The sequence below is a fragment of the Colius striatus genome, chromosome 1, assembly GCF_028858725.1.
Source record: "Colius striatus isolate bColStr4 chromosome 1, bColStr4.1.hap1, whole genome shotgun sequence".
Taxonomy (NCBI): domain Eukaryota; kingdom Metazoa; phylum Chordata; class Aves; order Coliiformes; family Coliidae; genus Colius; species Colius striatus.
The window spans coordinates 109,272,474-109,288,801 of NC_084759.1; the positions used below are offsets into that span (position 1 = coordinate 109,272,474).

The 16,328-nt window shown below is 47.1% G+C and overlaps 1 protein-coding gene across 1 annotated transcript in view; it reads right to left on the minus strand.

The window, feature by feature from the left end:
- Nucleotides 1-12,438: 12,438 nt before the first annotated feature.
- The window catches only part of PTGFRN (prostaglandin F2 receptor inhibitor), a 50,567-nt gene continuing 46,677 nt past the window's right edge, over nucleotides 12,439-16,328 (minus strand). Inside the window, exon 9 of the mRNA XM_062006962.1 lies at nucleotides 12,439-15,977. Within this exon, the coding sequence (XP_061862946.1) occupies nucleotides 15,811-15,977 (167 nt within the window). The 3' untranslated portion in view covers nucleotides 12,439-15,810. The remainder of the gene's footprint in view (nucleotides 15,978-16,328) is intronic.

Below are 16,328 nucleotides of genomic sequence, written 5' to 3' on the forward strand. Positions count from 1 at the left end.
CTCACAGAGAGGTAGGGGAAAGCTCTCCTGGGCGATGGCGACAGCCACCCCACAGTGTTGAAAGCAGCTAGGAGGAAGCTGTCTGGCGGTAGTGGTTTCCTCTTTTCAGAAACAGCAGGGAGAGGTTGAGGAGCAGGGTGCGACAGCAAAGTGAGGCCTCTGGGAGGGGATAGGTGGCATCCCAGCCCCACACTGCCTGGGCCAGGGAGATGCCCAAGGCCCCTCCTGCTGCTGTGTGCCTCGATTCTTGCTTTGTTGCATGGAGTAGCTTGCTCCCTACTAAAAGAGGGGATGATGGGCTGGACCCCAAGAGGGATGGGGTCAGATTTTTAGGGTTGCAGCTCCTCCCAGCTATCTGTTTTCTGTAGCTACAAGACAGAAGCATAAAGTCTCAGCTGCAAGTAGGGAGGGCACTGGGCTTCCTGAAAATGGCTGACCAAGCTCTGCCTTGGGGTGCAGTGGAACACACCAAGTAGGCGATCTCTCCAAAGAATGCCCACCAGCTACATGGGGAGGAGACCCTCCATCCTAACAGCTAGCCCAGACAGCTTATTGGCTCTCAAAGTATTACCAAACAGCCAGAAATAGGCCAGGAGCACTCTGCTGTAAGCGTATCCCATGGGCAGGCACTCAGATATGGGGGACCAGCACTACTCTCAAGCATGATGAGATCACAGGGATCTTCCCTGGGAGGGCCGAGGCCAGGAGGCTGCCAGCCACAGCCTCAGAGGCAAGCACTGTGGAATGCATCAGCTGCTCATGATTGTATCTCCCCTCAGCCTCCTCTTCTCTAGGCTAAACATCCCTCAGCCTCTCCTCATAAGACTTGGTCTCCAGACCCTTCACCAGCTTCATTGCCCATCTCTGGAGACACTTCAGCACCTCAATATCCTTCTTGTACTCAGGGTTCCAGAACTGGACACTGCATTTGAGGTGCAGCTTTATGAGCACCGAGTACATGAGGACAATCACTTTCTTGGTCCTGCTGGCCACAGTTTCCGATACAAGCCAAAGTGTAATTGGCCTTCTTGGTCAGCTGGGCACACTGCTGGCTCACGTTCAGCCAGCTGTGGATCAACACCCTCAGGTCATTTTCTGCCAGGCAGCCTTCCAGCCACTCTGCCCCAAGCCTTTAGTGTTGCATGGGGTTGTTGTGGCCCAAGTGCAGGACCTGGCACTTGGCCTTGTTGAACCTCATCAACCCAGCCTGTCCAGCTCCTTCTGAAGAGCCTTCCTGCTCTCAAGCACATCTACGCTCCTGCCCAGCTTGGTGTCATCTGCAAGCTTACTGACAGTGCACTCAATCCGCTCATCAGAGGATAGTAGGAAGCTGACAGGGGCACATGCCAGGCAGATGAAACACAGCCTCTCAGGCCTGCAGCCAAACACTAGCAATGAGTTGAAAATAGAGACACTCTCTGAAAGGATTTGTTTGAGGGGTTTGGGAATGGGTTGTTTTGGTTGTGAGTTCTGGATTTTTTTCCTCCCAGAAAGGATAGTACCAGAAGGCATTTTCCCCTAAGCAAAGTTGCTCCTACTGTGCTGCTGGGGCATCAACTGAATGACTAAATTAGCTCAGGAATTCACAGGCAAAATCCAACCGTAAAAAAAGTCCTTTTGCTCAGTCCCACAGGACTCCTAAAGGGAATGAGATTCATGTAACAAACCAAAACAAATAGGAGGCCCTTGCTTTCCCCATTTAATAAACTGATTCATATGACAGCCTTAGGGGCCTTGCTGCAAGGCTCATGCCTCCCTTAGCCAGTTCCTCATCAGCCTGCACACGCAACTCCTGTAGCACCACACACCTCTCCAGAAAGCCAAATCCCATGGGGAGGAGGGCACATTGTTGCAGCAGGCAGAGAGGTCCTAGCAATATCTCACCTGTCCCCTGCCAGCCACTCACCCTCATTGTAACAATACAGAGCAGAGGAGCAGCACCTGTTTCAGCAAGGCAGGGCTGAAACCCATCTGCTGGCTCCTCAGAGACAGAGGCTGGCAAGCAATGGAGTACCACAGCATGCCTGGTGGTGAGGAGGGCCCATGTCCTGCAGCAATAGGACACAGCCACACATGTAGCCATAACTGCATGGCTTCTGTTCCCTGCTGCAGGATGAAACCTTCCCATGCTCAAAAGGAGAGGAAGAGGTTTGCTTTCCAAGAGCAACCCGCTGCCAGCAGTGCCCCCAAGATGATCCTGCTGACAGCAAGCCAACTCGCGTACCACTTTGGAGGAGGAAAAAGCATCTCTGCTACAGAGACAAAGTAAATGGAAAGGAAAGTTGGAGTTCAACCTCAGCGAGCTTCGAACAGTCAGTGTGCGGATAAACACACACATGAGGACAGTTTAACTCCAAGCTTGCAACTCTAATGATGCATGAGACGCTGTTTACATTTGCAATAGAGAAACCGGGGAGAATAGGATTGCCCTATCACTGGCAATGATGATGCTCTGTGGACAAAATCAACAGCTCCCTCTTCCTGGGGCTGAGCAGTGTAAAACTGATTCTCTTCCTCCCTGGGAAATCAGTGCAGCCAGACATACATCAGGGCTATTAACCACTCAAGGCAGGATGAAGGAAGAGGATCAGAGAGTCCTTTATGAAGACAGCATTGCCATCAGAAAATCACATCAGGGAAGACAAACCCATGGGGAGAAAGATCCTCTTGCCCTATTTTTCTGCAGATGACACCAGACAGGAAGTGAGAGGGAAATACGCTTCTTCAATAGCACAGAGGTGCCCTGCCTGTACCAACAAGGAGGGGAGGACTTGCCTCCTTCAAGGCAGGCGGTACATGTGCCCATGCACCTCACTTGGTGAGCTGCAGTGCTGCATCAGGGCCATGGGGATTAAACACTACTGACCTCTAGCCCTTGGTACAGCCTGGCTACCACCAGCACCTGAGCAGCAAGGCCACATCTCAGCACACCACAGCAAGGTCCAACCATCTCCCAGTCCAGAGCACAAGGCCAGAGGTCAGGTTGCCCACAGCACTAGCTTTGGCTTTCTCACAGGTGATGATCATCTTTATCTGCATGCCTCAATATCCATTCTCCTTGCTCCTGCCTCCCCAAATCCCTTTGCAGACACCTTTTTTTTTGGCTTTAGGTCAAAGCCTTCCAGAAAAACAGCACCAAAAATGCAGCATTACCACTGCAGCCAGGGTGAAGTTAGACTCTACCTAAAAGAGCACAGTAGCAAATCAGCAACATCCACGGCAACTTGGAAACCTCTTGGACAGACAAGTTCTGGCCAGACAACTCCCACTGTGCACTACAAGGAGCCTGGGGAGAGAAGGGGATAAGGCAGGATCACTCCCACAGCAGGATAGAAATACTCTGGAGGAAGCTGTTGAGGATGAAGGAGGTACCTCCACGTTGACTGTTGGTTTTTAGGGTGAATAGACTGCTTAGACCAAAAAGCAATTAAGTAAGCAGAGGGGAGAGGCTGCAGCCCAGATCCCCTGTCTGCCTACATGGCCCCATGAGCTCCCTGACCCCATCTGGGTGCCTGGACAGCTATGGTTTCCTCTACTTTCTCACATTTGTTGCTGACTTCCACCCATAGCAGCAGAGGGCACAGCCTACCTCACCTTTTGAAAGTGGCAACGAACCTCACTTTCCAAAGGAAAATAGACCTCAAACCATGTCTTGAGCAAATCTGGCTTTACACAGAAAAGGTTATCAACCACTGGTAAGGTTGCTTGCTCTGGGAGAAAAAAAAAAAAAACCAACAAACCACAAACAAAAACAATAGCTCTTGAAAGGTTCCACTTTTATAGCTTTTGACATGGATACACAACATCCCAGGTGAAAGCAGCAAACTGCTCTGGGAGGAATATGAGCTCTGAGGCCACTGCTAAGCCCCATGGCTCTATCATCTCCTCAACCTCACCTAAGCCAGCCTTCAGTGCCTTCCACATCTCACACCAATGGCAATCTGGGACTCCCCAAGCACTGAAGCTCAGGGAGTAAAGAAGCAGGAGATAAATGAGAGGTCTCAGTAGATAGGCTGAAGGAGGCACACACAACACAGCCTTCTCCTCCCAGCCTCTCTTCATCCTTCGGCTTGTGCGATCTGCCCTGGAGCAGTATAGATGGGAGCTCTGCTCCTCAAAAGCTTTTTGGAAGAGAAAGGCACATGGTGTCTGTCTGGCTATAAACACTTCAATGCCTTGCACAGGGTAGCTGCAGAGAGCTCCCTTCTGCTTCAGGCTACTCATGCATCTGAATGGGGAGGGGTGCAGGCTATGGGCAAGCTATCAAAAAATGCCATCTCTGCCTTCACTTCACAGATTTCAGGAGGCACATCCCTCACCCAGAAATGCCATTGTGACATACCCACAGTGGCTGGAGAGGGGCAGAAGGACAGGCAGCGATGGAGTCTGCAGCCTTAAAAGCGAGGGGCTGGTGCCAGGCAGGGCAGAGGGATGCAGGGAAGCGTGCAGCATTAGCCGGGATAAGCTGGCAGTCTTGGGGGACGCGCCAGAAGCCTACAGATAATCAGGGGAGCTGGCGCAACACACTTTGAAGTCTGCCATCAGGTTCTCTCAGCCCGGCTCAGACATCAAAGGCAGCTGGTTACTTCTCCCAATTACAGAGCGGGGGCCGGCTGGCTGCCTGGCTTCCCCAAGGCCACCCGGCTCAGCCGCTGTCCCCTGGGCACACACTCCTGACAGAGCACAAATGCCCAAATCCTCTGGCTCCTGTCAGAGTCAGGCTTGCTTTGCTGGGAGCTTGCCTCGCAGTCACATGGGCTTTCACCTTGGGCTGACAGAGCCGAGCAAGATTTCAGTGGATAAAGATCTCCCCACAGATGTGCCGCTAAACCAAACCACCCACCAGCCCCATGGAAACCAAACAGCTGTGAAAACAGGGAAGCTCAGCAAAGGTGAAGGAAATAGCGACCTTTGCTCGTGGCGGCGGGAAGAACTGCTTCTGTTACTCAGATCCTGCGTGTCAGGGCCCCTCGTGGGATGCACAGCAAGGACAGGGTCTTTAGGAGCAAAACCCACAGCAGCCCAGAAAGGCCATTGCAATTGCTTTGCACTGAAAGCCACAGCATCATCAGTACAGGAACTGCAACAAATCACCAAGCAAAATCTAAGAGGAGAAGAGGCTGGGAAACAGAATGACACTGGTCCAACGCAACTGCAGCTTTCTAGGACACTAACCTTGGAGAACACTCATAGCTCTTTTCTAGTGAACCAATGCTTGCTCATGTTTGCACCATTATTTCTACTGTCAAAAAAAAAACCCAAAACAAACCAAAACAAACCAAACAAGGACAAAATTGGCCAGGGCACTGCAGTGACATCAAAGTCCTTCAGGAAACTGGGATGGCTTATTCCTTCTTCATTGACACAGCAGTGGACAAACATATCCATTCTGAATCTGCTTTACCAGTAGGACATAAGCAGAGTCTGAATCACATGCTTCACATCTCACTGCAATAAAAAGAGCTCTTTAGTTGCATCTCTCCCCGTTGATTTTTTTGTAAATCTTCTACCTACACAAAAGAGCTGAAAAGGCTCCCTCCTCTACAGCCATAGCTCCACAGGCCTTTGCAGTTTGGGCCAACAGCATATTTCTGACATAAATCCACGGGGCATCTCACCTTCACTGCAGTCAGCAGAAAGCTCAGGGGGACAACATGCCACAGGGAACCAGAAAGGATGCTGTATGAAGAGAGCTCATTCATCTTCTCCCTGCCAGCTCCTGGCAGCACCCCAGGAAGGAGCCAGCAGGGTGGCACCTTGGCAAAGAGGCATTGCTCTGCAGATGCCATCTTCTCTGTCACTTCAGGCCAAGCTCCTCTGGCTGCAGGTTCAGAAGCAGCTGCAGCACATGCGGGGCCTGATGTGCATTCTGCAAGAGCAGCCCCCTGCGTGGCACCAGGAGCTGCTGCACACCATCCCCAGACTTCTCGATGCTGGCCTTAGAAGCAGCATCATAAAAGACTGTTTGAAGCAGAGCAACAGAGGGTTGTGCCTGGTTGTTTCGGTTCCTGACGGACACAGTGAGGGCAGAGGCCGGGGAAGAGAGAAGGAGGTTAAAAGAGGGATAGCAATTGCAGCAGGCTGTTGTTCAGCAGGAACTTCTGTTGGGGAATACAGAACAGTATTAAGTGTTGGGAGAGAAGCTAGGTTTTAATATTAATCTGCTTATTTAGGTCTCTAAGTTATGAAGATGCTGCACTTCAAAACTAATTAGATTGACAGAGCTTGGATTTGATTACAGGATTTCCAGAAGCAAGAGGGTTTAAAAAAAAATTAAATAGCTGCCCTGGAAATGTTAGCAAGGGAATTAAACAGCCATTGCTGCAGCCAATTGTTACATCTAAGCTGAGAAAAATGACAACTCCATCTGGCAAAACCCCCTGCATCAGTGGATGCAGTAGGGAGGCGACTCCCTAGCAGGTCAAAGTGAAAAATGCACAAATCTTTGCATCTAGGACTGTGCTTCCCAGTTCTAGAGGTAGGCAGAAGGTCCCAAACACCCTTTGCGAATCACAGACTCAAAGAATGGTAGGGGTTGGAAGGGACATAGAATGGTATAGACATCATCTAGTCCAACCTCATGCTACAGCAAGTTAACACAGATCAGGTCACACAGGAACGCATCCAGGTGGGTCTTGAAAATCTCCAGAGAAGGAGCCTCCATATCTTCCCTAGGCAGCCTGTGCCAGGGCTCCCTCACCTTCACAGCAAAGCAGCTTTTTCCTTGTGTTCAAGTGGAACTTCCTGTGTTCCAGCTTGTGCCTGTTTCCCCATGTCCTAGCAGTGGACGCTACAGTAAAAAAACCTCACCCCATCCTCTTGACACCCACTCTTTAGGTATTTATAAGCATAGGTAAGGGCCCCTCTCAGTCTTCTCCAGGCTAGACAGCCTTAGGTCTTGCAGGCTCTGTACCTGGCCATACAGTAGATGCTCTGTTCCAATACACCATCTTTTCACCTTCCTTGGGTTTGGGTAGAGCATCTAGACAACACCACCCCATGCTGTCCTCATTGCAACACAAGTATCCCAAGAGCAGAACCATGGTGTAGACAATACTGGTGCAGTTGCTGCTGGTATCCTTCATTCCCACTAAAGTGGGATGTCTTGGCAATACTCACAGAAATAGTAATTTACATTACACTAAGTCACACAAATTTTCTTCAAACACAAGGCAGGAGCTACAGTGAATGCCATGGAAAGCCTATTGGGTACACAGCTCTGATTAAACAGAGATATCGGGGAAAAGCTGAAAGTGTACATACTAGATGTCACTTCTTTGTGCTCAGAGTGTCAGTCTCAGTGTGAAAGCAACTCCACCTTCACTGTTGTCACTGAAGGGCTTGATAAAGTATGCACCCAGTACTACAACACAGCAGCAGTTATCTTACTTTTGCCTGACACCTTCAGCCTGCAGTACCTCCTCTGTTACTCCCAGAGACTTTGAGAACATCTCTCCCCACTGAAATGCAGATCTCTGTTAAGTTAGGAATCAGTGACACTCAGTTGACATGCTGTTACCACCACTGATGCAAGGTAAGGGAGGGTTTAAACACAGCAATGCCATGCTCAAGGGTCCCAAGGGCCATCTTGTTAACACTGTATACAATCAGGACAAGAAAGGGGAATGTAATGAATAGCTGCTTACAAAAGACCTTTCTGGATGAATGCAGGGGACTGTGGGAGACGGAAGAGAAAAAGATAATAGCACCAGGCAAAGGACATCTCTGCACACACCTGAAAGGCTACAGGAAAAGCTGTCAGCTTCAAAAGATCCTTAACATCTTATTTCTAAAGAAAATATATACTTCTGTCAGTCTGGGCACTCAGAGCTGAAGGGACACTCCCTGAAACATCCGAGACAGACATTTCTGAGCTGGAGAAAGAGGCAACGCCTTCAGTCCATAGTGATGGGGTACAGAGGGAAGGGAGTTAACACTGCTAGAAAACAACTGGTAAGGCCTGTCCCTGTGGAAGAAAACCAACCAACCAATAGAGACAGATTGTCCTTTTCATTGCTGGAAGACTCACCTCATGTCAATGATTTTTCTCTAAATATTTCAAGAAGGTTGGTCACTGATACAGTTGATACACTTACCAGAAAAGACACCTTCAGAGGGACTGACACTGTGGACAACACACCAGGAATCTCAGCATGAGACCTGCTTGGCTCCAGGATTTACATGACAGAAATGCTGCATAGATGAAGACTAGGAGTCTGTGCAAGAATAAAAGCCACGGTTAGAATGGATTGGATCCATCCTAATAAGTTGTCATCCACAAACTATTCTTATGCAAAGGCAGAGATGTTAAACGAGTAACAATATCAAGACTAAAACCTATCCTGGAACTGTTTTCATAAAAACATAAGTTCTGTGAGAATGGTTATTACAGAGACTTTAAGGACCTTTGCTCTGCCTCTTGTCTAAGTAATGATCACAGCCATCTGCTGCGGCTTTCCCTCCCCCTTCCCTAGCCCACCACTAGAGGGAGCTGCCATGACCTCATTTCCCTCAGCTCTTACCTGCCTGACCAACACCTTTACACATTCATCTTGCCTAATTCTCATTCATGTCTTAGGTGAGCTGAGCTTTTCCTTTACAGATAATGGCAAAAAAATGGGTACCTTCAGGTTCTTTTTCTAAAATGACTCATATCTCCGGTAAGTCAGATAAATTGTATTCTTTAGGTATCCATCCCCCAAGTCCAGGGTGGCTAACCTGGGTGTTAGAGATGAATCCCATCATTGCCATCTTGAGAAATCACTTCATAGCGGGTAAAATGTTCAGCAGAGTCATTTGTCTGGAGCTCATAGACACTGAGCAGCATTTGTGTTACAATAACAAACAGCCGCTCAGGAGAAACAAGGCCAAAAAAAGAAGAGGAAACCTGTCCCTTCTGCTTTGGCAAATCTAAATGTCTCTTTGGAGTAATTTCCCCATTAGAAATTCTTAGTTCCCTTGCATATTGTCTGGAGTCCTCACAATGAAAGAGACTACAAAAGAATTGTGTGCACATGTGTGTTGTGCCAGCCTTGTAGATGGTCTGCAGTAGGCACTGACTGGGCTCAGGAGATGATTCAAAGAATATACTACAATATATACCTGCTCTCCTCCTGAGAGACGAGCACAAATGAGCATGGTCCTTTAGAGATGCAGAGACACAAAGGCAAGAATAGACTCCTGAAGGGAAGAATAAAAAAGGAAAGAGGGGAGGCTGAGGGGGAAAAAAAACCCCAAACCATAGATGAAACGAGCTAACAAGGCTGGAGAGAGAAAGAAAGAGGATGTACCTGAGCATGGAAGGGGAGGTTGGTACTGCTGTACTTTTGCACCTACATTTGGCTGTAGGCACATACAGCTTTTGTATATCCAGGCAGATACTAAGCAGCATGGATGGTTTCCCAGCCACTGCACATCACGCTCAGGGCCTGAGATGAGGTCATCACAGAGGCAACAATATCCACAAATGTAACACCAATCCTATCCTCTCAGACATCTTTGTGGATTCTTGGGTGCCCAGCAATGGGTACATTCATATTGCTAGCTCTACTGGAGGGGCTCTGGATGCATTGTACTTTCTCTCAAGCCCCATCCTTCAAGAAATTTCTTGATATTTAATATCTCTTGATATTAACTTAATACTTCTTCAGACTCCTTGCCACCTGTTGAAGGCCAAATCACTGTCAGGATCATTCAAAGAAGGAATCAAAGGGCATGAGCCAGGTTAAGCTGCCAACAAGAACAACCTCGTCCATTTATCTGCAGCTTCATTATTCACTCTTGAAGCCAGCAGAGGTGTCCTCAGACTAAGTCTGTGGTCTAGTCTAAGGCCTAGTACATACTGGAGTTCATAAAATCCCACATGAACAAAGCATGATATAACACTAACTTTTTTCACAAAGTCTGCTTTGGAAAGTCCTGCCTTTCTACCCCCTTGGCAGAGGTGGAAGCAGACATGCACTTACATTTCTGGCACTTTGTGGAATGCAACTTGGCTGCCAGGGAGAGGAGAACAGCTTGTCCTTGTGGCAGCTTTTCTGAGGAACCAGGAAACCTGCAGGACCTGGCTTCCTCAGTCGTCATTCAGGCATTCCCCTGGAGGTCTCTATATCAATCATCTGCTGGCTCCAGGCTAATGCTGTTTTTCTCAGTAACAGAAGGAGAACCCTGGCAAAGGGCTATCTGATACAAGGATAAGTGCTGTATTTAACGTGTATTTACCACACACAAGAGCAAACCATGGCTTTTTCTCCAGTTAGCATATTCCACAGCTTCAATCACCTGCTAAAGGCTGTTCTCTTGAAATAGCATCTGTCCTGTTACCTGCTGTGCAGACCACAGTCCCCTGCAATCAAAGAAACCTACAAAATTCCATTGAAAAGGCTACAGCCATATATTTCCTTGGAAAAATTCCATGACTGGGCTTCAGCTTCACATGATGAAGAGGAGGCAGGTCTTATGCATCCTATTTGACACCAATCAAGCTTCAGCCCAGAGGAGGTTTTATGACTGGCCTTGACCTGAGCAGAGTCATCGCAGCACAACCAGGCTTTATGGTAGAACAAGCAGAGCCAAGCACCTTGCCTGAGCCTGGTGCAACAAGAACAATTAAACTCTCCAGCTCCGGCACAGAAGTGCTTTTCAGACTGCCTCTGTGATAGTAAGGTGTCAGATATCTCTACAGACAGGCAGTTGAGCTGAACCCATGGCAGATAGGAAGTGATGCTGGAGACTTTGTAACTCACATCACTCACTGCAATACTCAGGCAGTTACTTGAACGTATCCCACTTCATCTCCAGACTTGAAGATTTAGCTTTTTTTACAGTAAAATCCTTACAAGAACTGTATTAAAGATCCAGGTCATTCCAAGGGGTAGGGGAGGCAAGAGGATTTTATAAAGTGAATCCAAACTTACCAGTAATCTGTCTCCTGTACAGCTAGAGACCAATGACTGCTGCTGCCCAAGCATGTCACTCCTGACTCATGGATGTGTGTGTTAAGCATCTGCACCTGCCAAAGGCTCTGCTGAGGGATCAGAGACCATTTATGACATTCCTCTCAGCTGATGGCCCCTATCATAAAATCATAGAAGGGCTTGGGGTTGGAAAGGACCTCAAAGATCATCCCGTTCCAACCTCCTGTCATGGGCAGGGACATCCTTCTGTTAGACCAGGTTGCTTAAGGCCCCATCCAACCTGGACTTGAACGCTGTCAGGGATGGGGCATCCACAGCCTCTCTGGACAACCCATTCCTGTGCCTCACTACCCACATAATAAAGAATTTCTTTCTAATAGCTAACCTAAGTCTACTCTCTTTCAGTTTAAAGCCATTATTCCCTGTTGCTATCACTATACTGCCTTGTAAGAAACCTCTCTCTGGCTTTTTTGTAGCCTCCTTTAGGTACTGGAAGGCTGCTATAAGGTCTCCCAGGAGTCTTCTCCGGGCTGAACAGCTCCAACTCTCTCAGTCCATCTTATTAACCGATGTGCTTAAGTCCTCCAGCCATCTTCGTGGCTCTCCTCTGTACCCACTCCAACAGCTTCACGCCTTTCTTATGTTGGCAGTCCCCAGGCTGCCAGTCTTTAAGACTTTACAGCTTAGTGCTCCTTCCCAGCTTTTTGTAAGCACCCTCTACAGAGAATATCTTTCCATGCCAGCTGCAATACCAGCAACTGGTAAGAAGCCAAAAGGTAAACACTTTGCTGTCAACTAGCCTGCGCTGCAGCCATCTTGCACACAGCACGTACTAGTCTGAACACAAACCCACCTTGCCAAAGCCTGTCTTGGTCTCCCCAGAACCACTTCTGCCTCAAGCAACTTCCTCTTGGAAAGTAAGCCACCTCGTTGCTGTACTACCATGACGTCCTTACACGTTTGCTGGGGTAAGGGGATTCTAAATTCAGCTGTTGGAATGGTAAGCGGGAAGTTTACTTCCAACACTACTGAATTTCCCCCCAGTACCTTGGAAACGAGAAGCCTCAGGATGGATTCAAGGAAGACACAACATCTAATGTCCAGGTTTTACATCAGTTATTAAACACACACTCCAAACTCTGACTCCTGGCCCTAGGTAATCAAAAGTAAATTCCCCCAGGATAAAGGGTGACTTACAGTGGGGTAGAAACGGAATGGACTCAGAAAATCATTACATTCCTCAATTCATCCACGTAGGCAAATGTTTAAAAATTACTGTAAAATAGGGCTCAGCCTTATCTCACAGGGTAAATATTAGCTGGAAATAGGACTGTACAGTTTACATTTTCTAGCCTTGCCTGAATAATAGTGTCTGTATACATACAAGGTACAAGCATATAACTACTGCCCAGAGCTCAAACATCCAGACCCACAGCACAGATATAATCAAAAAGGGTCGCTCTTTTATTTTAAACAAAAAGAAACATTTTACACAGCATTGTTAGAACTATTCGGTACCTGCATTCCAGAATTGTGCCAAACACTTATTTTATAACTTTGAAATTAAAACAAAAGAAAGAAAATATCTTGCCCTTCTGCCATAAGATGTTCAAGCTTGTCCTGGACCAAAATTCCAAGTGCCTGGAGGAATTTAACCAGCTTAACCAGGAGACGTGGCAATGCAAACAGAGGGAGATCAACGTGAGCCCTTAGGATACTTTGACAATACCACAGGTTGCAGCAGGGAGGATTTGGATTCTTGTGCTGCATCTCAGGCAGCTTACTCTTCTGACACTCTGCAGGTTTAATACACAACCAGATGCACACACACCTCCACTCACACAAACCCTGGTCACACAGGAAAAAATAATAATAATAAAAAACACAAAAAGTGACCTAGATTGTGGGGTTTGGGGTTTTTTTTCCATTACAGATAAGATTCCCACTCTATTTTTAAAAAAACAGGATAATACAAAATTGGCACAAGTAGAAGGAAAGCTGGGGCGCAAGTCTAGCCCTCAACTTCAAGCCTTCCAACTACAGCAAATACAGGGTGGAAGGAGATGCAGCATTGTCTTCCAAAGGGCTGGCAGCAGTTCAAGCTTGCTTCACTTGGAATGACAAAGATGGTTTGTTATGGGCCATGAAGGAAGGTCAGCATTAGCTAAGGACATGGGGATCTTTCACTAGAGGAGCAGGGAGCCCTGACCAAAATAACCCTGAGTTTTTTCCAGCAGGGAGAGAGTGTGTTATGTCATGTGCTTGGGAAGAGCTGGCAGTTCTCTGCTCGTTCATTCCCTAATTATTGCATTACAGTCATGATCCTCTCTCCCTAAAACCTAACCCAGAGCACATAGAGTAGGAGTCAGTCTGCAAGGACAGAAAGTGACTGATGCTGTGCTTTGAACCTTAAACATCACTAGCACCCTTCCCAAGATGCCCCAATGTCATCGCCCTTCCATGAAGAAAGCAGATGTTAACGCAGGAAAGAAGCTTCTAAATTAGTCTGGAGAGGACAGACAGCATCCCAAACATCAGAACAGTATTTCATAACAGAGGAAGAAAAGCAAAGACTTCACTACAGCAGACAGACAGGAGAGAAAGAAAAAAAAATCTTGCTGTCAAAGAAATATCTGACTGAATCCTCTCCTCAACTTCCTTCCTTTAGAAACCATCGCTACAGATTTCTAGGCTTTCACAGCAAAAGCTAGAGACTGCTTCTGCCCTGTTTTCCCCAGCAGAAGCAGCTACGTCTGCCTGCAACGTAGACCTTTTCAGAGCTCTTCCAGAATAGAAAACATCAGGCCCAAAAGAAAAGTTGCTATGAATGCTCAGGCCAAAATGTTCCAGAGGTTCCAGAGGTTTTGGCTGTCCCAATTTTGGAATACTACATAAATATCGCATGGAATCAAATAACAAGTTGCAAGCCCCAACTCTGCAAATCAAGTCTATTTTGAAGATGTTTCACATTCAGCTTCCAAAAATCATTGGACATCTCTATGCAGACATATGTATACATATGTGACTGCATGCACATTCAAATGGGAAAACTTTCATGTCAGCTTCAGAACAAAGGTCACAATGCAAAGTAAGAGGGGAAAAAAAAACCAACCAATTTTAGAATAGTTACAGTGTTGAGTGCAAGGTTCCACAAATGCTGATGTGAAATGAAGCCTTCATAGCACAGATATTAGACCTGCAGCTCCCCTGGAATGTGTAGCGGGATAAGCTGTTAGTGAAGCAGGTCATCTAGTACATAACTAACATCTAGACTGGCAACAGCACACCACAGCCACTACCTTCCATGGATGCTCTCCTTTAGTATCTTTTATCTTAAAAAAAGAAAAAAAGATCCCAGAAAGGATTGAGCACTGGCCTCAACTGTACATTTCTCACTCTTCTTGATGCAAGCCAAATCCTGGCTGTGACATCAGACTATGGTACAGTCCTGCCTCCTTGTTTGTCTATACACAGTATCTTCATTCTGACTTATTGCTTAAAACACCAGCTGTGCTGGGAAGACAGAACTGCCTCGAAAAGTAGCTGCTCCCACTCAGGAGCCAGGTCAGAGTATGTGGAAGACCAAAGCAGGACTTCTGTACTATAGCACCTAGGAATAGGTCTCAAACCCATGGGGAAAGCCCTGCTGCAGGTCCATGCACAGGACCAGGACCATTGGAACCTGAAAGATTTTTGCTGCCCTCTTGGGCTCATTCCTGTTCCTACCCTGAGCTGCACTTCAGCTACTGTGGATCCCAGACTCTGCTCACAGGTTCAAGGATTACCACGGAGTGACTGGCAGAAGCAGCATTGGAGTCTGGTCTGTGTATTTGGTAATCCATAATTTACAAGTCTTCTCTAAACATGATCAGTTGGCCAACTGCAAAGATCCATCTCGTTTTGGTATTGAGATTTTTTTGTCATAATTCACACCATCATCAGTGGGTCAAGGTCTCCCACTTCCCTGCCAAGGCCAGCAGAAGGCTGGGCCTTGTCATTAGATGCTACGTGCCCACCTGCCACAAGCAAAACAGGGTCTCAGGCACAATGTAAGCAGCTATAGTGAGGAGAACAGAAAAGGGTGGAAAAAAATGGTGGCCACAAGCAGATATCTGACAAATGCTTGTCTGAGGATCAACTCTTCAGGGTTGCCAAGTTAGTCCATATTCATCACAGCTAAGAGCTTTGAACACTGTAATTTAAAAAAAAAAAGTTCAAAAAAGTGTCTCAAAGACCTCCAGACAATTTATGTTTTGGGGTTAACTGCAAACCTTTTGAAACCAGGTAAGAGAAGGCATGCTAACAACCATAAGCCAAGTATTTGCTGGAACAGCCTCAGGAGGCACAAGCAGAAGAACTTTCTCTACCTTTCAACCCAACACTTCAAGAAGTCTGTGAGATACCAAGGCGGACTGAGAAAGGGAACAGATGATATGATGGGGATAAGGGGTAAGGTAGATTGGTTAATACAATGAAAGTTTAACACTTCTACCAGCCCCTCTCCCACCCATTGCCCTGCCCATCACACTTTGATACAGGGATATCTTTTGAAAACCAAGAGGAGGGGCAAATTCCCCCACCAAACAAACAGAAAAATCTTTAGTGAATTTTGTCACAGGGGCCTACTGAAAGAAGGCTCAACAGTTTGCACATTAGAAGGACATATTCCCTATGCAGAAAGTGCTGCTGGAAAAGGAGAACTCCAAGTTGTTAAATATGGCCTGAACACTCCCAGGACATAACGCGTAACAAAGAGAAGCTTGAGGTCCAGACTGGAATCAAGAGAGGAAACACACTGTCTTGTCTGTGGCCCGCAGTCTGTGAGCAAGTGTCTCAGCACAGTCCAAGAGCCCCGGAGTCCCTTCTGAAACACGAGTATGTCTGGCTCCCATGCTCAGTCCATCTCCATCGACATCAGCCGGCGACGCTCTCGTCTTGTTTCCTGCACTTCCTTCTTGCAGCACCAACGGGAGCTGCAGTAGCCAATGAGGCAGGATAAGAGTCCAATGACAGTGGCCAGACCGATGCCAATCAAGAGTGGATACTTGAAAGCATTCAGAACTGAAAGAGAAAGGCAAAGTCATTAGACACCATTGAGAAATTCAGAGATTCCCTTTATTTTGCACCTCCCACCCCCAAAAAAAGGAGAAACTCCACATTATTCGGTTACGGGTAGAATAATTATTTCAGAAGGAAGTCACACTAACTTTCCTTCTTGGCTTCTGTCTTTTGAGGTTTGGAAAATTGGTCTTTTCCTGGACTCCCTTATCTCCTCACTAATTCTTTTTCTACCATTTCAAAGCCTTGGAGAGGCTGGAAGCACAAGAGGAGTCTCAGAGTGAGATAGTAAAGTAGAGGTAGCTCCAAGAGGTATTGCTCTTGCAAAGTTTCCCCATCAGAAGCAGACTGGGG